At 39.5% G+C, this 22,999-nt stretch overlaps 1 protein-coding gene across 2 annotated transcripts in view; it reads right to left on the minus strand.

The window, feature by feature from the left end:
• Positions 1 to 22,999, minus strand: part of kdm1a (lysine (K)-specific demethylase 1a) — a 90,177-nt gene that overhangs the window by 54,520 nt on the left and 12,658 nt on the right. Inside the window, exons 3-4 of one of the 2 annotated variants that reach the window (XM_063035245.1) lie at positions 18,193 to 18,231; positions 17,662 to 17,795 (exon numbers count right to left, since the gene is read on the minus strand). In XM_063035245.1, coding sequence (XP_062891315.1) covers positions 17,662 to 17,795; positions 18,193 to 18,231 — 173 coding nt within the window. The remainder of the gene's footprint in view (positions 1 to 17,661; positions 17,796 to 18,192; positions 18,232 to 22,999) is intronic. The other variant, XM_063035246.1, reaches the window with a different exon arrangement.

Consider the following 22,999-nt stretch of genomic DNA (forward strand, 5'->3'; position numbering starts at 1 on the left):
CAGAGGGAAGGAGCACCTTACACCTCCTTTGGTCCTTTGGTGGAGACACATCTCCACCCTGCCTCCCAATAGAGTTGATAGAGAGCCCAGATCCCGCGGTCTCTCATCATTACCTGCTGCATGTGATAAAAGATGTTTCCTCCCTCCCTCTTTATTTGCTGGGCCCCGGTAAAATCAGCAAATAAAGAGGCTTTGGGATTTTAGCGTTTCTCTGTTATTCATTCTTTGGGGTTTTTCTTCTGTTTCGTGAATGCCTGCAAAGAGCAAGGATTTCAGGTTGTATACTGCATAATCTCTGATATTAAACTGAACAACTGAATTACTGAATGGCCAGCTACAGCCACTGAGTTCATTACCACAGAGGGCAAAGAGGGCAGTGGCACATCCTAGGTACACAGATGGTCACTGTCAGAGTTGATTCAATGCTGGGAACACATCCTGCGTGCTATGCAAAGTGCCAGATTCTGCATTCAATAAATGCTGCATTGAGTTCACTTTGCCAACCGCAGTCCACAGGAGATTCTGCCAGCTTTTAAGCAGATGCCGTCACTGGGCTTCTGATCCAGCATGTTGTCCTCCACAGGAGAGCTAGTGAATTGATCAGCGCTCCGGTGACAAAAAAGGTTCTTCAACCAGACTGAGTAACATTCATAGTCATGTCTAAACCAGGAATTTGAATATCAATGTCCTCTAGACAGCAAAACAAAGATTCAAATAATAGCAGGGACAGACAGTAAAAGACTGTTTTAAATCTTCACATTAAATTCTGAAGCATGAGACAGCGCACTGGTAAAATTAAATTTTCAGCACGTGACTAACCTGCTGTTAAACATTCATTCCCTGTCGAATACTCCAACCTTTAGCCACCATGTTAAGTAGCTAAATACTGCATGTTCACTTCCTTATATTTATTTCAATGCCACACATATTGTTGTAGCCCAAACAGTACTTTCTGGATGTTTACATGCAACTAGGCATGTCCATGCTCCAAAGAACTGATTGTGGACTTCATAACGGGTAAGATGAGGGAACATATACCAGTCCTCATAGGGGTAATCAGAAATGGAACGGGAGAGCAATTTCAAGTTCCGGGGTGTTAACATCTGAGGATCTATCCTGGACCCAACATATTGAAGCAGTTACAAAAAAAGGCATAACAGCCGCTATATTTCATTAGGTGTTTGAGGAGACTTGGTATGTCATCGAAGACACTCAATGTACCATGAAGAGCATTCTAACTGGCTACATCACCATCTAGTATGGTGGTGGTCAGGGGGGGTGGGGGGGTTGACTGGCTATTGCACAAGATTGAAATAAACTGCAGAAAGTTGTAAACTTAAATCAGCTCCATTATGGGCACTAGCTTCAGTAGTACCAGGACATCTTCGAGGAGTGATGCCTCCAAAAAGGCAGCTTACATCATCAAGGACCCCCACCACCCAGGACACGACCTGATCTCATTGTTACCATCAGGAAGGAAGTACCTGAAGGCGCACACTCAATGTTTCAGATTTCTGAATGGACATTGAACCCTTGAACACTACCTCACTACTTTTTTATTTTTTCATTGTTAATTCATATATACAGTAAATATCACTCAAATTCAGTTTTCTTTCTCTATTATCATGTATTGCACTGTACTGCTACCATAAAGACAACTATTTTCATGATATATGCCGGTGATAGTAAACCTGATTCTGATAAGCTAAAACTCAGTTTTCTATTATTCTGCCCTGAATATGATTTTTTTTTAATTGCCCACTATGGTAAAGTGAATTGCTTTTTATGTTTAAATAATTGAAATCTTTTATTTGAAACTTACTCAATTTCAAAGTCAAAAACAACTAATATTTTTGGCAAGCTGGCTCCAGCATTCTGGGTCATTGGCTACCTCATGGATATGGCTTGCTCTCGTTCCCCCAGGGCAATCTAAGACTTTGTACCTGGAGTGAGTTGTGTGGAGAAACTGACAATGCCAGACTAGCAAAAAGTTCCTCATTGTGATGTGTGGGCATGAGGCCAAGTGGTTAAGGCGTTCGACTAGCGATCTGAAGGTCGCGAGTTCGAGCCCCAGCCGAGGCAGCGTGTTGTGTCCTTGAGCAAGGGACTTAACCACACAGTGCTCTGCGACGACACCAGTGCCAAGCTGTATCGGCCCTTGCCCTTCCCTTGGACAACATCCGTGTCGTGGAGAGGGGAGACTTGCAGCATGGGCAACTGTCGATCTTCAATACAACCTTGCCCAGGCCTGCGTCCTGGAGAGTGAAGATTTTCTCGCAAGACTAACGGATGTGATGTGTGTAAGGTACATAACTGGCCCAAATTCTGATCCATTCAATGTAAGTGGTACACATACTGTATGTTGCCATTAATTTCAATAGTTTACATTCACCAGAAAGTGCTCGAATTTCAATATTGAGAGATTTAAAAAACTGGAAAATCTCACAAGGTAATTTGTTCCATAAGGAGAAAAAAAACGCAAAAGTGATCCATCTTTGAGATTTCCAGTGGCTGGCAAGACCAGCCTAATTATTTCAACCATCTTTTGTAACATAACAAGGAATTACCTGCTTTGGTAAAATGCTAAAGCTTCTACGGAAATAACCAATTAGCAGAAAAATCCTCCCTTGGTTCCTTGGCCAATACTTGTCACTCCAAGAATCAAAGGCCCTAAATATTGGCCAAGGAGTAATAAATGTTCATATCAATTCCGGTTCTGAGGTGGTAGTACAAGACAAAATACCTGCTAGATGTCCTTCAGAGTAACTGCGTTCCGGCAAAGTACTTTGAGAAATATTATGCCCAAGGTGCCATCTTTTTATGTATCCTATCACGATTCATTTCCCATCAAGACAATAGACTGCAACACACATAAAATGCTGGTGGAACTCAGCAGATCAGGCAGCGTTCTATGGGAAGGAATATACAGTTGTTGTTTTGGGTCCAGACCCTTCTTAAGGGCTGGAAAGGAAGGGGGAAGACACCAGAATAAAAATCTGAGGGGAGGGGAAGGAGGATAGCTAGAAGGTGATAGGTGAAGCCAGGTAGGTTGGAAAAGCAAAGGGCTGAAGAGGAAAGAATCTAATAGGAGAGGAGAGTGGTCCATAGGAGAAAGGGAAGGAGGAGGGGACCTGGGCGAGGTGACTGGCAGGTGAGAGAAGGCAAGAGACCAGAGCGAGCAGTTTTACAGGGGAGGAGCGAGGGAACTTTTCTTCACTGAAAGGAGAAATCAATATTAATGCCATCAGGCTGGAAGCTACCCAGACAGAATACAAGCTGCTGCTCCTCCAACCTGAGGGTGAGGGCACAAGAGGAGGATAGGGATCAACACATCAGAACAGGAATGGGAAAGGGAAATCCTGACGAAGGGTCTCGGCCCGAAACGTCAACTGTACCTCTTCCTAGAGATGCTGCCTGGCCTGCTGCGTTCACCAGCAACTTTTATGTGTGTTGCATGAAATGCTTGGCAAATGGAACAGAGGTACTCAACGAAGCAGATCCCCAATTTACAAGGGGTCTCACCAATTTAGAGGAGGCAACATTGGGAGCACCGGACATAATAGACAACTGAGCAGATTGACTGACTAGTAGAGCAGGTGGAGTATTATTTTTTAGTTTTCTTTAGAGATATAGCACAGTAACAAGCCCTTCCAGACCAAAGAGAGTGGTGCTTTCCAAATACACCCACCTGACTAATTAACCTACTAACGCATATATCTTTGGAATGCGGGAGGAAACAGAGCATGGGCAGGAAACCCGTGTAGTCAGGGGGAGACCGTACAAATTTCTTAAAGGCAGAAGCAGAAAATGAACCCGGTTCGCTGGCGTCCCATGTAGTTACGCATTAAAAAGCAAAACATCAATTGCTTACAGCACGGAAGCGTAGTGGTTAGCACCACACTTTACAGTACCAGCAACCCGGGTTCATTTCCCGTCGCAGCCTGTAAGGAGTTTGTACATTCTCCCTGTGACCGTGTGGGTTTCCTCCGTGTGCTCCAGTTTCCTCCCACAGTCCAAAGATGTACCGGTTGGTAGGTTCATTGGTGATTTAAAACTGTCCCACAATTAGGCTAGGGTTAAATCGGGGGTTGCTAAGTGCCGTGGCTCGAAGGACTAGAAAGGCCAACTCCATGCTGTATCAATAAATAAATAAAATAAAATACACATACTCTTTTGGGACCTGAAGGGCAGATTCTAAGCATTTTGGACGTGAAACGTGAAGTTTGAGACTTATTAACATAGACAGGAAAGGGAATATGTCAGATTTCTTTGATGCTGAGTTCCACAACTAGCTGTATTCTGTGACAGACCCCTCACCTACTACCTTCAATGAAGATGATTAGAAAAAGATGTAGGAAGGAAAAGATGTAGGAAGCAAAAGGGCAAGGTTAATTATTTTTTTATTACATTGTGTGTGAGAGCATGTGTGTGCTAGTGGCTGTGATCCAGTAGAGTGATCTGAAAGCAGAAAATGTGCAAACACTCAGAAGTACAGTCTGCACTGTGGAGACAGAAACACAATGAACCGTTCAGGATGAGGATCCTTCTTCAGAACCGGCAAAGAGAAAATATAAGTCAGTTTTTGTTTCTCCTTCCACAAATGAAGCCAGACCTGCTGAGTGTTGTTAGTATATTGAGGCTTTATTTCAGATTTCCAGCATCAGTTGTTTTTTTTTCAACTTTCATCTGCATTGACTGGCTGATCACGATGAACACCTAACCTATAGACAATAATCCATCAAACAAAACTGAGCCACCTTCACCTCACACCTATTAATCCCCAAGGTCAAAATTAGAATGCACTATCCCGTTCAAATGAGGAATTTCTGGCATATTAGAGGATTAGGGAAGAGAATTTGCACATTACCTTCAGCATCAAAAACAATTGTTTATTTCAGAAAGCTCCATTTGGCAAGCCACTCATGCATCTGACCAGCAACACACATCAAAAGTTGCTGGTGAACGCAGCAGGCCAGGCAGCATCTCTAGGAAGAGGTACAGTCCACGTTTCGGGCCGAGACCCTTCGTCAGGAAGTCCTGCAACTTTTATGTGTGTTGCTTGAAATTCCAGCATCTGCAGATTTCCTCGTGTACACATCTGACCAATGGGTTTATACATTGACAAGAGCAGACATTTGATTAACTGGAACAGAAATAAAATATCTAGTGGAGGAGCCATGTATCTGTTCTCCTCCTGCGTTGTATTTGTGTTGCCCGTTTATTATGGTAACTAGTCCTGTGAGTCAGGGCGTGGCAAAAGTGAAGGGAATAAGTTACGTACTCTTGCTTATTCTAAGGCAGTTTGTAGCACGGGACCAGCGGATGCCATATCTTTCATTGACTGCTTAATTTAGTTTAGTTACGCTGAAGTTTCATTACTTCGAGATTGTATGCTTTGCTAGTTGCTAATAAAGGATCAAATACATTTCTTTGACTTTTGGAACACCATCACTGAAACGATTGGAGGACGCGTCATACAAGGAAAACAATCCATGGGGGTCACCAGCAGCTGCAATTGAATTAATGGAAGGGGCTGCTACGTGACATATGCAAGAACCAATACCAGAAAAGCATTACTGTAAAAGATACTGGGAATTGCAACAAATTTATCTATTACAAGGACTTATCCCATAAATGCAATGTGAGTGCACTGCACAACAACCATCCACTAAGAAGTTTCCTTAGTGAAGCTTGAGGGAAACTTTTGATGTATCAACACAATAATACTCTACAGACTATTTTCTTTAGTCAGGGCCTTGTGCTTTGACTCTTGGTAAGGGTCACCCAAGAACAGCTCAAAGGGTAGAGGCCAGACTAAGAGTGGTCCACTGGTCCTGCAGTTTCAGGGGCTCAGCTCAGGGCTAACCAACCTAATTGGTCAAAAAAATGTTACAGAAACAGCACTGAAGAATCCTTCTACATCTGTATGTGGTAGTATTCCTGAGTGTCCACCTGGGATTTACATGACTTTCTTTCTTTTTAAATCTTTTTATTGAGTAAGTATACAAAAAAGGTAAGCCATATAAACATTAATACAATGTTAAAGTATAATAAAATTCCAAAAGATAACAATACCAAAAAGAAAATACTACAAACAATGTAATTTAAGCATAAGAAACCAAAATAACATAATAGTATACTAGATTTTATATATATCAATGGAAAAAAAAGAAAAAAAAAACCCCAAAAAAAAAACCCACCGTGCAACTAACTAAAAGCAAAGCAAAGCAATGGGCTAACTTGAAACCAAACAGAGTTAAACTTAAAATCACGTCCTCAATCCCGACCTCCATTAAAACAGTGAAAAAAAAACAAGAAGGGTAAATATTACATTAAATGAAAATATCGAATAAAAGGTCCCCAAATCTGTTCAAATTTAAATGAAGAATCATAAAGGTTACTTCTAATTTTCTCCAGATTCAAACATAAAATCGTCTGAGAAAACCAAAAAAAGGTAGTTGGAGCATTAAGCTCTTTCCAATGTTGTAAAATACATCTTTTCGCCATTAAAGTAAGAAATGCAATCATTCTACGGGCTGAAGGGGAAAGATTACTAGAAATTTTAGGTAGTCCAAAGATAGCAGTAATAGGGTGAGGAGAGATATCTATATTTAATACCTTAGAAATAATATTGAAAATATCTCTCCAAAAAGTTTCCAAAGTAGGGCAAGACCAAAACATATGAGTTAAAGAGGCTATCTGCCCCGAACATCTATCACAGAAAGGATTAATATGCGAGTAAAAACGCGCTAACTTATCTTTGGACATATGTGCTCTATGCACCACTTTAAATTGAATTAGGGAATGTTTAGCACAAATAGAGGAAGTATTAACTAATTGTAAAATCTGCCCCCAATCATCCACAGAAATGGTAAGCCCCAATTCCTGTTCCCAATCTACCCTAATCTTATCAAATGGAGCTTTCCTGAGTTTCATAATAATATTATAAATCATAGCCGATGCACCTTTCTGACATGGATTAAGGTTAATTATCGAATCTAAAATATATATAGGAGGAAGCATTGGAAAGGAAGGAAGTATAGTACTTAGAAAATTTCTAACTTGTAAATATCTAAAAAAATGTATTCTTGATAGGTTATATTTATTAGATAATTGTTCAAAAGACATAAGGGAACCATCTAAAAATAAATCCAAAAACCGTAAAATACCCTTAGTCTTCCAAGTTTGAAAAGCGCGATCCGTAAAAGAGGGAGGAAAAAATATGTTACCTAAAATAGGAATCGCTAACCCGAATTGATTAAGATCAAAAAATTTTCTGAATTGAAACCAAATACGCAAAGCATATTTAACGATCGGGTTAGAGACCTGCTTAAGGCGTTTCGAATCAAAAGGAAGAGATGAACCTAAAATAGAACCAAGTGTATAACCCTGAACAGATTGTAATTCCAATGCTACCCATTTAGGAATAGATAGTATATCCCGGTCAAGTAACCAAAATTTCATATGTCGAATATTAATAGCCCAATAATAAAATCTAAAGTTAGGTAATGCTAAACCTCCATCTCTCTTAGCTTTCTGTAAATGTATTTTACCCAGTCTCGGATTCTTATTCTGCCAAATAAATGAAGAAATTTTAGAGTCGACTTTATCAAAAAAAGATTTAGGAACGAAAATTGGTAATGCCTGAAACACATATAAAAATTTTGGCAAAAAAAACATCTTAACTGCATTAATACGACCAATCAAAGTTAAATATAAAGGAAACCATTTAGATGAAAGTTGAGTAATATGGTCTATTAATGGTAAAAAGTTAGTCTTAAATAAATCTTTATGTTTACAAGTAATTTTAATCCCAAGATATGAAAGGTAATTATTAATCAATTTAAATGGAAATTTATAATATAAGGGAAGATGTTTATTAATCGGAAAAAGTTCACTCTTACTAAGATTTCATTTATAACCTGAGAAAAGACCAAATTGTGCTAATAACTCTAAAACAGCAGGAATAGATCTCTCAGGATTAGAAATATATAAAAGTAAATCATCAGCATAGAGTGATAATTTATGGGACTTTAATCCCCGAGTTATCCCAGTAATATTTGAAGATTCTCGAATAGCAATTGCAAGAGGTTCTAATGCAATATCAAATAATAGGGGACTAAGAGGACAGCCTTGTCGAGTACCACGAAAGAGAGGAAAAAAAGGTGAGTTTAAAGAGTTAGTACGAACCGAGGCTACAGGGGAGTGATATAACAGTTTAATCCAGGATATAAATTTCAGGCTAAAATTAAACATTTCAAGCACCTTAAATAAATAAGGCCATTCTACTCTATCAAAAGCTTTCTCGGCATCTAAAGAAATAACACACTCAGGAACATTTTGTGAGGGAGTATAAACGATATTTAACAATGTACGAATATTATAAAAAGAGTAACGACCTTTAATAAAACCCGTTTGGTCTTCCGAAATAATAGAAGGAAGTACTTTTTCTAGTCTATTTGCTAATAACTTAGAAAAAACTTTAGAATCAACATTTAATAAAGATATTGGTCTATAAGATGCACATTGAGCAGGGTCTTTATCCTTCTTTAGTATTAAAGAAATTGATGCTCTATTAAAAGATTCCGGAAGTTTACCAAGTTTCAAAGAAGCCTCAAAAACCTTATAGAGCCAAGGAATCAATAAAGAAGCAAAACATTTATAAAATTCAACGGTAAACCCATCAGGGCCAGGAGCTTTCCCCAGATTCATAGAAAAAATAACATTCTTAATCTCATCCATTGTAATGGAAGTATCTAATAAAGAAGACATATCCTGTGAAATCTGAGGAAAGTCTAACTTATCTAAAAAATCATTCATATATTTAGAATCTCGAGGAGAATCTGATTGATATAAAGAAGAATAAAAATCACAAAAGGTTTGATTAATCCCCACATGATCCAATATCAATCGATCATTTTGGTTATAAATCTGATTGATTTGAGATTTAACATAATTAGATTTCAATTGATTAGCCAGCAGCTTGCCAATTTTATCACTGTGAACATAAAAATCACTTCTTGTTTTCTTTAATTGGTTTACAATCGAGGACGAGAGTAGTAAACTGTGTTCCATTTGAAGTTCAGTTCTTTGTTTGTATAGCTCCTCAGAAGGAGCCATAACATATTTCTTATCAATTTCTTTAATCTTGTCCACAATTGCCATCTCCTCCTGCTTGTGTTTCTTCCTCAAAGCAACGGAATACGAAATAATCTGACCCCGAATATAGGCTTTAAAAGTGTCCCAAAGAGTGTTAACCGAAATATCTTCTGTATGGTTAATTATAAAAAAAAGCTCAATCTGTTCATTCATAAAATTAACAAAGTCCGAGTCCTGAAGCAACAGCGAATTAAAACGCCATTGTCTATTGTTTGGTATATTGGCCATAATTTTAATAGAAAGCTTAAGTGGAGCATGATCCGAAATGGTTATAGAATCATAATCACATTTAATCACTGAAGGAATGAGACGAGAATCAATAAAAAAATAATCAATTCTTGAATAGGAATGATGAACATGTGAAAAAAAGGAAAAATCTTTTTCCTGAGGATGCAGAAAACGCCAAATATCCGTCGACCCAGAATCAGAAAGGAAAAAATTAATCAAATTTGCAGATTTATTAGGTAAAGTCCGTAAAGGAGCCGAACGGTCCAAAGCTGGAGATAAACAGGTATTAAGATCTCCGCCCCAAATCAATGAAAACTCGTTCAAATTCGGAAACTGATCAAACAATGATTTATAAAATTCCGGACAATCCATATTAGGAGCATAAACATTAACCAAAACTACTTTTTTATTAAATAGTAAACCACTAACCAATAAAAATCTACCATTCGGATCAGAGATAATATCCTGTTGTATAAAAGTAACTGAGGAATCTATAAAAATAGAGACGCCTCGAATCTTAGCATTGGAGTTCGAATGAAATTGTTGTCCCTTCCAGAATTTGAAAAAACGTAGTCTGTCCCCCCTCCGTACATGGGTCTCTTGTAAAAATAAAATTTGTGCTTTAAGTCTCCGGAACACTTTAAAAACTTTTTTTCTTTTAATAGGATGATTAAGACCATTAGTATTCCAGGAGACAAAATTAATAATAGACTCCATAAATCCTAAAGTCAACCCACAACAAGGAGGATTGACAATAGGCGCGACCCACAAACCCGGAGAGGAAACAGAACATACAAAAGATACCGGGGAAAAGGACGCAACCAGTACTTCAATAATGTATATAGCCCAAAGAAAAACAAACTAAAACGTGAAGCCCCTCCCGCCACCCCCCAGCCCAAGACCCCAAGGCAAAATCTAAAGCAGACCCGCCAGAAAGAAGCAAGCGCTAAAACTACCCCCATGACTTCCGGTATACGCTCCCTAAAAAAAAGGTATAAATATGAAAAGGATCAGCTAATTGTAAAACAGTAAAAAAATAAGTAAAAAAAAGTTAGCTCAATTAGAATACACACAGAACAGAACAAAAGCCGGAAAATATATATTAAAAAAAACCACAATAAACCTCAAACTCATGAATAGACACAGCAACAAAAAAAATAGGATTATTAACATAAAGTGATTATAAAAAGCAAAACAGAATAAAATTTAAACAAAAACTACAAAATTTAAGGCCGCACAGGAAATACGTAAGATGACAAAAGGGAAGTAACCACCCAGAATCCCCTGGGAAAAGAAAGAAATGACGCAGTTAAAAAGAAAGTTTAGTAGCCATATTAAGAAATCGAAAGTAAACTTTTCTGCCCAAATAGGGCACAGAAAAGTTAAAACCAACCAATTCACAGCCTCCGATCGACGGAGAAAATTAAAAAGAAAGCAATTAAGATGTTGGAGATGAAAGTTGATCCAGATAACTCTGGGCATCCGATGGAGAATCAAAAAAACGAAGGGCTCCATCTGACATGCGAATCCTTAGACGTGCAGGGTACAGCAGCGCTGGTCTTAAATCCCTCTTATAGAATTCCGACATCACGGATCTGTAACGGACCTGTTGGTCCCAGATTGGTTTACTGAAATCTTCCACGAATCGGAACTTAAGATCCGAAAAATCAATGAAACCTTTAGATCGAGCGAATCGAAACAGTCTCTCCTTGTCTTGAAAGTAATGAAAACGTAAGATAACATGCCTAGGTCTATCTGACCTAGACGAGTATGATGGGATTCTGTGAACACGATCCAGTAGCGGTGGTTGGTCAGGAAATACAGTAGGGAATGCATCTTTTAAAAGTTGGGAGAAATATTTCATGGGGTTGTTACCTTCAGCGGCTTCCCTCACGCCAATCATTCGTAAATTCTGCCGTCGCATTCTAGATTCCAAGTCAGAGTTTTTAAAAGTCAAAAAGTCAAGTTTCTTCTTCATTACCTTAATTGTTTCTTCGATTTTCCCCATCTTAAGCTCACTTTGTTGCGCGAATTTTTGAAGATCAGATATAGCCGACTGATGTTCCGCAATACATGTTTGCATCTTATCAATTAAATCGGCAATTTTCTGGAAATTAGTTGAGATTTCCGTATGAATCAGGTCTTTAACAGGGCCTGCAATTTCCGTACGAATCATCTCCCTAACAGAGGTTGAAATTTCCCTCTGAATTAACTCCGCTATCGCTTTCAAAGTCACCGGTGATTCAGTCGGGGGGAGATCCGTAGCTTTCGGTTTAACCGGAGGTTTACCATCCTTGCCGTCTTTCTCGTTCTTAGACATAGCAGATCTAAGTTCCATCCAGTTGTCGGAGAATTCAGTTTAATTCAAAGTATTGTAAGAGTTGAAGCCTTAATGGTTAATTAAAGTATAGCTGACCATAGAGAAAAAAAACTCAGAGGTAATGGAGCGAGTCAAGAACGCGACTTCACTCCATGAGCGCTACCGGAAGTCCCCCGGATTTACATGACTGACAGTAGTGAAAACCAAGAGGAAGCTCTTGGCATGAAGAGGGAAGCCCTGAACACCGCCAAGACCAAAAGCCTTCAGGAGAACCATAACTGGGCCATCTTCTCTATGTTGCCCAAGGACAGACAGAGATGGAGGACCTTCACTGCTGCCCTAAACACCAGCACTGTAACAGGAAATTGATGATGATAATGTTTCCTGAATTACCTAACTGTCATAACACATTAATTAGAAATATTCTTAATAACTGCTAAATAACAAGCACTTTCTTTATTCCAAGTGTTTTAATCAACCTTGACCATAATTAACAACTGAGAATCACCTTCTGAGAAGGTCAATTAGATACAGCATTGAGGATTCACAAAAGAAAAGTGATCACGTCTCCATTCTCCTGGATGAGTGCAGCTTCAACTCAAATCCACCTTCATCAAAGAAACATGCTTGACTTGTACACCTAAATAGTCCACCACTGTGTCTGCAGAGTGTACAAACCATGAAATGCACCACAGCTTCTGGCCTGGGCAATTACAAAAACGCACTTTATTGCAGTCCAGGTGAGGAGGAGACGCCAGAGGCAGTGCAGCATGGCACTTGTGCTCATTTGGGGGTGGCCTCTCCTGTCAGTGCTGCCCTCCAGTGTTGGATTGGTAGAATTACAGGGTAGACAGCTGGGAACCATCCATTTGCAGGACTTGTCGCTTTCAGGGTCTTGGACTAAAAATGTGTTTTCTTGCACGACTTTTTTTTTGTTTCTCTCTCTGTCCCCCTCTTTATTCCGAATGCACATGCATGTTTTGGCACCTTGGCCCCAGAGAAACACTTTCTCGTTCGGCTGTATGGTTTGAATGATAATTAAACTGGATTTGATTTGATGTTAAACTGAAACAGCTACCAAGGACAAGGAACACCACCATCTGCATTTCCACACCATCCAGACCTGGAAATACATTCCCAGTCCTTTATTATCACTGGTATATATTCTCGAACTCCATCCTAATAGAACTATGAAAGCACCTCAGTCAGACAGACTACAAAGGTTCAATGAGGCACCTCATCATTACTTTCCCAAAGGTTTATGAGTGACAAGTAATCGCTGATCTTGCCAACATGCTAACTTTTCAAAGGAAGGCATTTTTGATGGGCTTGAGAAGGATTCTGCTCAGTCAGGAGTCTTGAAGTCAGTTCTAAAAGATACACTGGCTAAGCTAGATATGAAAATTAAAAGTTTGCCAATGGATGCTTAAAGGCATGGAATGAAAAGAAAAAAGTCTTGCTTAATCCATACTTGTTAATTATGTGCCACGTTGTCCGATGTGGGAGATTATGGTCCTTCCAAGACCATGAGTGTTCTTAGCAATTTTTTCTAAAAAAGTAGATTGCCATTGCCTTCTTCCGGGCAGTGCCTTTACAAAACAGGTGACTGACATCATTATCAATACTTCTCAGAGACTGCCTGCCTGGCATCAGTGATCGCATAACCAAGACTTGTGATATGCAACATCTGTTCATATGACTATCCACCACCTGCTCCCATGGCTTCATGTGATCCTGATCTGGGGGCTGAGTAGATGCTACACCTTGCCCAAGGGTGAGCTGCAGGCTAGCAGAGGGAAGGAGTGCCTTACACCTCCTTTGGTAGAGACGTATCCCCAACCCAACACATTAGGAAATAAAAATCCAAAGAAGTTAAGTATTAATGCTTTAACAAGTAGCAAGTCTGATGATTTGGAGAATTTAAAAAATGTAGCAGTGGACAGAATAAATATGGGTCCCATAGAAACAACAATATAGGAGCTATTCTGGAGAAGAAAGATGAATAGAAAAAAATCAAACAATGCATAAAGCAGAAGCAGAGATGGGCCAATGATCAAATGACAGTGATATACTTTAAGTTATTAATATCACCAAGGAGAAAACACCGAAGTTACCGGAAATAAAGCACGATAGTTTTAAAAGAGGTGGCCGTGGAAATAAAAAGGCAGATGAAGTACAATGCAAGAAAACATGAGGTTATGGTAAGAACAGTACAATGAAATATTCTTCAAATGTTAAGAACTCAGGTGCCAGAAGTAAATACATCAAGCAATTCGAAGGCAAACAGGATATTTGCTTTACTGCAAAGGGGATGAAGAATAAAATAACAAAGTCAATGAAATTGTGTAGGGCTTTGGGAAGACTTCAGTTGGAGCATCAAGTACAATTTTGATTTGCACTGAAAGAGACTTGCTAGGCAGAGTCACTGCAATATAGATTCACTGGACTGACTTCTCAGAAGACAGAGTTATCAAACAGGAAATGAAGTAGGAATGGTCTAAACTCAATAAGGCTTAGAAGGAGAAGTTTCAACTCGTATCCTAAGTAGACAGCGTAAAAATAAATTTCCCACATCTTACTCGTGTCCTTTGCCCATAATTTCATATCTGCATACCTGGTTCTCAAAATGTATGCTAATGGAACAACAACATCTCTTTAGCTTATCTAAAATCATAAAAGCCAGGACCAACAGCTACGGGATAGCTTCTTTCTACAAGCCATTAGACTTATAAATTCACATGACTGTACACTGCAACAGAGTCACAACGCAAGGATCTTTACTCCCTCGCATTCTGGGACGGATGTAAGATTTAAATAAATTCAGATTCACAATCTGTATATCTCCCTCAAACATACTCAACAGAAAGCAGTTCTATCTTCTCCATTCTAATCTTATCATCACTGCTTAGTTATCTTTCATCGCTGTTTAGATATCCATCTTATCTTGGGTCAAGATGAGCTTCTCACAAGGAACCAGCACCTCACCCCTCCAAATAAAATCGATTTTTTTGACAGTCAGCACAGAAAAAGGTCCTTCAACCATCTAGTCTGTGCCAAGTTATTTAAACTGCCTACTCACATCAACCTGGATCAGGCCATAACCCTCCATACCCCTACCATGCATGTACCTATCCAAACTTCTCTTCAATGTTGAAATCCAGCTCGCATGCACCACTTGTGCTGGCAGCTCATTCTACACTCTCATCGCCCTCTGAGTGAAGAAGTTTCCCTCACGTTCCCCTAAAATATTTCACCTTTCACCCTTAACCATGACCTCTGGTTGTATTACCGCCCAACCTCAGTGGAAAAGGCCTGCTTGCATTTATCCTATCTATACCCCTCATAATCTGGTAAACCTCGATCAAGTCTCCCCTCAATCTTCTGTGTTCCAAGGAATAAAGACCTAACCTATTTAATCTTTCCTTATAACTCCAGTCCTCCAGTACCAGCAACATCCTTGTAAATTTCCCCTGTACTCTTTCAACCTTATTTACATCTTTCCTTTAGGTAGGTGACCAAAACTGCTCATAATACTCCAAATAACATCTCACCAGTGTCTTGTACAACTTCAATATACAGACATCCCACCCTGTAAAAACTCATTTCAGGGAGGTAGCACCATCAGTTTGCGGGAAACTCCCGGAACTTCCGGGACAGGTGGGATGTCTGCAATAGAGTAGTTCCTTAGCAGCTAGCCAGCTGGTTTAAATAACGTTAGCTACGCTAATGAACGAATGACACCCGTTAAACTCACCTCAACATGTCTTTTACATTTTAACCCACCATGGGCAATAGAAAAGTCAATGTTGCAAACAGTTCAGCGAGCAACACTGCCATTATTTTTGACGCCTATTAGGCAGGGGTACACTTTAGGGGTACGTCTGGGGTGACGTACGTTTTATATTTTCTTTTTTTGGAACACTCTGCCATGGCGCTCTCTCTCTCTCTCTCTCGCTCACTCTCAAAAAAAAATCGATTTCCGGGATATTGTATATAATTTGCGGGCATCAGGGAGCCACTATCAATATGCGGGAGACTCCCGAAACTTCCGGGAGAGGTGGGATATCTGAATATACAGTGTCAATTCATGGAAAGACTTTCCCAGCAAAGAGGCAGCTGTTGTGGGAGGCTAAAACACATCATAAACCAACTGATTCTTTGCAATCATAGGAAGTGATGGTACAGAAAGCAGCCATTTTGTTCACTGAGTCTATGCTTGCAAAAAGCGATGTTCAACTTAACCCGCACATGTGAGTTCATCGAGGGCCTTGTAGGTTGAAAGTACTTGGAGTATTGTCAACAGTTTTGGGCCTCGTATCTCAGAAAGGATGTGTTGTCATTGGAGAGAGAGTCCAGAGAAGATTCATGAGGATGATTCTGGGAACGAAGGGGTGAGCATACAAGGAACGCTTGGCAGCTTTGGGCCTGGACTCACTGGAATTTAGAAGGATGCAGGGGATCTCATTAAAGTCTACTGAATATTGAAAGGACTAGATAAGATGGATGTGGGAGGATGGTGGCGGTATCCAGAACTAGAGGGCAGAGCCTCAAAATTGACTTTTAGAACATAGGTAAGGAGGAATTTTTTTAGCCAGAGTGTATTGAATTTATGGAATGCTCTGCCAGACTGCAGTGGAGGTAAAGACAGTGGGTATATTTAAGGCGTAAGTTGATAAGTTTCCTAATTGGTCAGGGCATCAAAGAATATGATGAGAAAGCAGGTGTATGGGGCTGAGTGGAATCTGGGATCAGTCATGACGGAATGGCAAAGCAGACTTGATTGGCTGAATGGCCTAATTCTGCTCCTCTGTCTTGTGGTTTTATACATAAAGCTTGAAGCACACGGTATATAAAAAAGAGCAGTGAAATTGAACATGGAAGAAAAGGGCCTTGAACATAGCAGACAATAACTGGAACTACGCACTATGAACCATGTGCATCCTAACTTTTACCCAAGTGGGTGAAATTGTGTGGCTTATAAAGAACAAACAAGAGAAAATCTGAAGATCCTGGAAATCCAAGCAACATGCTGGAGGAACTCAGCAGGTCAGGCAGCGTCTATGGAAAAGAGTAAACAGTTGACGTTTCATGCCGAGACCCTTCATCACAACTGGAGAAAAAAGATGAGAAGTCAGGGAGGGTCTTCTTATCTTTATTCTCCAATCCTGATGAAGAGTATCAGCCCGAAACGTTGACTGTTTACTCTTTTCCATAGACACAGCCTGGCCTGCTGAGCTCCTCCAGCATTTTGTGTGTGTTGCTTGGCTTATAAAGAAACTCTGCAAAGATTTGCAACACAGAGGACTTCAAAACGGTGTGACACTCTACTCCCAATTGTGCTCTATTCCTTTAAGATGTTAGAAAACTTACATGCTCTACAGATATAGAACAATTTAGAAACAGCTTCTTCCCCTCTGCCATCTGATTTCTGAATGGACATTGAACCCATGAACACGGCCCCACTAATTTTTTTCTGTTTTTGCATTACTTATTTAACTATTTTATACTTACTGTAATTCAGTTTTCTTTTACTCTCTATTATCATGTGTTGCATTGTAATGCTGCTACAAAGTGAACAAGCTTCAAGACGTACGCTGGTGATATTAAATCTGATTCTGATTCTTATGGTGGCCCTCTGAGTTGACTCAAACTTCTTGTTTGACTTGGCCCCTCAATGCCTACTATTAGTAGGAACCCAGAGTGCAGTCCCTCCACACAGAACCTTTGCTTTGACTGCACCGAGCATCCCCTGGCATGTACTCCCATGGCCTGGAATATGTCCGAATGAATCATTTTTAATTACGCAATGAATGCTCTAATCTTTATTAAGTTATCCAAAACAATAACAGCATGCACCAGCCACAGATGGGAGTTCTGTAAATTAAACTGAACACCCGTTATTAAATAACTAATATTCAGCAATAAAGAAATTATGGATTGATATTAGAACTTACTGTGCGGTTTCTGATGTACAGAAATACCTTCTGGGTCTGCGCAGGACCACTGATAATGTCTGGGAAACAGGCTGCTTCCTGTGATGTCATGCGATCGTGAGGTAGACGACTTTGGAAAGCAGCACCCTCAACACCTGATAAGAATGAACTTACAGAATTAGTGCAATAAAGCTTTTAACCTTGGACCATGAAGAAATATGACAAAAACCTTAGGCTTCAATTAAAAATAAAATCTGATAGGTAACACCATGTAAGGATTGATAACTGCTAGCCTTAACAAGACTAGTCCAGGAAGCTCTCCATGCGCTTTCTGAAATCTGTTCTAAACAAGCCCCCATGATCAAACCATGATCGCCAGGTTCCCAAGCGCAGATCAAACATCAGGTGAAGATATTGTGGACCCCAAAAAACCCAATAGTCCTCAACACCTTCCTTCCTCACAAACACTGCCTGCGACATAAAAGTAAACAGAACACAAATTAAAAAGCGCAGAAAATTAAAAATAAATAAAAGTAATTTAAAAATACATACCTGCGATCGACCCTGCCAGATTGATGTTGCTCCAATGCACTGCGGGAACGAACGTAAAAACATTCACACGCATGCGCACACTACTCGTTTCCCTAATTTCCGCGGTTTTTATATTAAAACAACTTTAATGTAACATTTATATAAGTTTTTTTTAAATAGAAATTTAATGCCTGGCAGGTAATTACAAGATTGAGAATCGTTGAAAGGGTTGCCAGGGTAGTGTCCACAAATCACGATGGCTTGGCAATATTGAATCTCATTTTGGCAGGCTCATTCCATGACACCTGCTCTTAAACGCTTTCACTGAATTAATTATATTGCCAATTATTAAATTATTTAAGCATGACCCTCCTACACCTCCCCATATGTGCCTCCTGCTGCCTGCCAAAAATACAAATGATTTAACAACAAAAAATCAATACATTTGTCTGTCAATCCAACTTGGAATTGATTGCTTGGTTAGTAACTCTAAATGTTGTTATTTTGACTATAGACTACAAAGTTCAAAGCTCGAAGTAAGTTTATTATCAAAGTACGTATATGTCACCATATACTACCCTGAGATTCATTTTCTTGCAGATATTCATAGTAGGACAAAGAAATACAACAGAATCAACTACAAAGATTGACAAACAACCAATGTGTAAATACAAAAAACTAATAATAATAATAAATACACAAGCAAACAAATAAAACTGAGAACATGAGTTTGAGAGTCCTTAATTCATAGATTGTGTTTAGTGATGAGATGCATGAAACTACCCACACTGGTTCAGGATTCTTATAGTTGAAGGGTGATAACTGTCCTTGAACCTGGTGGTGTGTGACCTTTATCTCCTTCCCTACTGCAGCAGCAAGAAAAGTGCATGGCTTGAATATACAGGAACTTCCTCTGGCATTTGTAAGTATTTGTTTTAAAGATTAGTTTTATTTGTCACATGTACATCAAAACATACAGTGAAAGTGTGCCGTTTCACTGTAAAATCAAATCAGCAAGGAATGTGCTGGGCGGCCTGCAAAAAGTCGTGCAGAAGTACACTAAAATCTTTTGCACAATCTTTGGGGTTACTGAATGCAAATTAATACTTCCTGAAATTTACATTAAAACTACAAAGATATAAATAGACAAAAGCCACAACCTATCAGACAATTATTTCAAAAACGGATATTTAAAATCCTTCAGAATAGAAAGAAAAAGCAGATTCCCAATATCGACTTTATGGTGCAGTCCATGAACCATTAGGCAATACCAAAACTGCATGACCTGCTCAGGATGACATCAACTTAAGTAGCAAAAGCTGTATAAGAATTGACCTTGGTAGTCCTAAGGGAAGAAGGGAAGCAGTGGAAAGAAAAAACAAACTACAGTAACCGTAATTATTCTAGGAGTCCTCATACACGGTTTCTGTATTGTCAACTGATGCCAAGCTGTAAAAGCGAATTATATTCAAGTAACTCTACATTCAAAGAACTTGCTGATCACCATCTCATAATGCTGACAGCAGCTGGGTTGCCAATATTTATATGCCTATACCGTGGCAACAGGAAATAGGGAAAGAAATGGGTGGAGGGAGAAATAAAACCACATGAAAATAAAATTTGATTACAAATATTTCAGCATCTTTTATCATGCATAATTCTAAAGTTTTTTTTAAAGAGTCATCCATTGTATTGTTGGATACATCCAGATGAACTAGCACAAATACACAACTGCTAGTTTAAAAGCTCTCTCCGTCACAACTATGAAAAATATAGACTTCCTATAATTTTCCCCACACTGTAAATACAACCCCCATTTCTGTGTAGTAAAAGCCTTTTCTTTACTCTGCTTTTCTCTATCACTTTTACTGCTCTCAAACAAGCCCAAGACCATCTAATATTTAAATATTCACTCCATATCTGGGAGAGATAACCCGAAGTCTGCTCACAATCCCTACAGGTTTGCAATAAACATGCAACCAAATACTTCTTACTTTCAAAAAATAAATCTAATTTTAGTAAAATTATTGTTCTTCTGATCAGCTTCCTCTCGAATGTTCACAATCGCATTATACCCTCAATTACAAATCATTAGCGTCTTTTAATCCCATATTCTCAAAGCTTTTTTCCCTTTCCAGTCGTTTTCTCCACAGATAAAATCATGCATACGCATAACGCATGACACTTTTGGATTAGACTGTTTAATTGTCATTATCTTACTGTTTAATTCTTTGCAGCTTAACAAATTACCTGTTGGTATTTTTTATAACTACTTATATACATGTAACTGCTTAATATGCTTCCTAGTGGTCACAGTATGTATATGCAACTGTTCAGTGTGTTCCCTGGTGGTTACATTTCTTTGCATTCTGAAAAGTTCTGGAAGTTTCTCTGGTGTTCCATTATTTGAATAAGACCTATCTGGCCAACTCTTATCTGCGAATTTGAATGGAATGTTTCTTATCTATGCAGTATTAGAAGCTGACCTCGAAACTTGCCACCATCTTTTTACTTCTCCCTTCCTTCACTTACGAGAGCTCTATTGATGTCCATTTTTCAACTTCTATTGTTCTATTAATGCTTAATAAAACAATCGCAAAGCAACAAATTTTGTGCCTCTTTCCTGACTTCTGAAAGAACCTTTGATTGAAAGCATCAGAATCCAACAACATGGAAATGCGAGACAGTAACCAAATGAATGGTAGCAAAGCTTGAGCAAGATTACCACCATCAACTGAACCTCAAATTCCCTTTGCGACACATACACTAAAATGCTGGAGGAACTCAGCAGGTCTGGCTACATCTATTGTATTGTATTGAGATCAGCACGAAACAGACCCTTCTGGTCCTTTGAGTCATGCCGTACAACAACCTTCGATTTTAATTAAGGGGCAATTTACAGCCACCAATTAACCTACCAACTGTGGACTGAGGGAAGAAACCGGAGCACCTGGAGGAAACCCACATGACCACGGGGGGAGTGGGGGAACATACAAATTCCTTGCAGGCAGTGGTGGGATTTGAACCTGAATCACTGGTACTTTAAAACATTGTGCTAACCACTACACTACTGTGCTGTCACATCTATGAAGGGAAATGGGACCAATATGGTCTTTCCAGCATTTGCAGTGCCTAGAAGGTTTTTAAATTCCCTTTATCTCTTTGATTCCAAATCACATTGGTCACCAATCAAATGCTTGAACATAGCACGAAGAGACAATCACAGCTTTAACCCTTCATTGAGGACATCAGCCATCAATGAGATTGCAAGATGGGTCTGTCTTTTTATATTGTTTGATTTTTTTTTAATTGACAAATTTTAAAAATTTGGGAAGGTGATGAAATATTGCACACCAGAATTACATGAAGTTTTGTACTGAAGAAAATGATTAAATTATGCATAATCTAGTGGAATAACACATCTGAGGACTGGATCTGGTAAGATCGGAAACAAGCCAATTATCAGTCCAAATCTGAATTAAGACGTTTCCCAAGGTTGTAATACCAGAGGGCACGCATTGAAGGCGGGGGGGGGGGTAGGTTCAAAGGGAATGTGAGGGGTAAGTCATGGATGCCTGGAATGCACTGCCTGGTATAGTGGTAGAGGCAAATACATTGGAGGCTTTTAAGAGACGTTTGGATAGGCGCATGGATGTAAGATGGAGGGACCCAGACATGGTGTAGGTAGGAGGGTGCTTGGGTGTTTTTGATTTGCTTTTAGCTGATTCAGCAGAGCACTGTGGGCCAAATGGTCTGCTCCTGTTCTACGTTCTAAAGTATCTGTTGAGACTGGTGGATGACTCAGTGAGGGGGGAGGGTGATATTACTGAAGAACCATCAGGTACCAAAGAACCAACCTGCAGAAGTTCAAGTGAATAGAGGCAGAAACTTCCACAAGCTTTGCTTCCTATATATACCAGAATTTTATGCCTTGCCATAAAAGCAAGGTCCCATTTTGACTTGATACAAGTCATCAACCCAAAACATCACTGCAGGGAATAATTGAACCCACGAGTTGCTTTATCCCTCTTTAAATAGTCAGAAACCCTCAAGGACACCACTGATAGAAGAGAATATGTGCATGCAGGATTTAAAAAAGGGGAAAATTCAAGATTGGTCAGTTTTTGTACTCAATTAAAGCAAGTAACCGAGCACTTGCCAGCTAGTGGTGTGGCAGCCGCACTGGACTTCGAGGCAAGTGGTCCCAGGCTCGAATCCGGCCGGCTCCTTTCACGCTTTTCATCCGTGCTGGGATGAGCTTTGAGCTAGCAACTCAGCCTTGTACAAAAAACAGATAAAAATGCTAAAGAAATGGCAAGGTTGCTGCCCAATGCACCACAAGGTATGGAAAGGAACAACAACTGAGTCCTTGGGATTAAAGGAGTTTCATAAAGGAAATGGATGCATATAGTTGTTAGCCAATGTTTTCAGGTGAAATTTACAAGGCATAGTCTGGCAAGTTACATATGAACTCCATTTTTCAGGGGTAGAGGTCTGAGACTAAAAGCCCCTTGCAGATCATTGCAGTTATTTGTAATCTGTGCTGTCGTTTGAGAGATAAATATTAACCTGGTCACTGAGGTGAATTACCCTATATTTCAAAACAACTTTTAAGATAGTTGGACATGTACAAGGATTGGGAAGATTAGAAGGATGTGGGCCAAATGCTGGCCATTGGGACTAACTTAGACGGGGCATCCTCGTTAGTCAAAGGCCCAGTTTCTAACTTCCGCTGAGGCCCCACCTCCCCCTCGTACCCCATCTGTTACTCATTTTTATGCACACATTCTTTCTCTCACTCTCCTTTTTCTCCCTCTGTCCCTCTGAA

The sequence above is a fragment of the Mobula hypostoma genome, chromosome 28 (assembly GCF_963921235.1).
Source record: "Mobula hypostoma chromosome 28, sMobHyp1.1, whole genome shotgun sequence".
NCBI classification, from domain to species: domain Eukaryota; kingdom Metazoa; phylum Chordata; class Chondrichthyes; order Myliobatiformes; family Myliobatidae; genus Mobula; species Mobula hypostoma.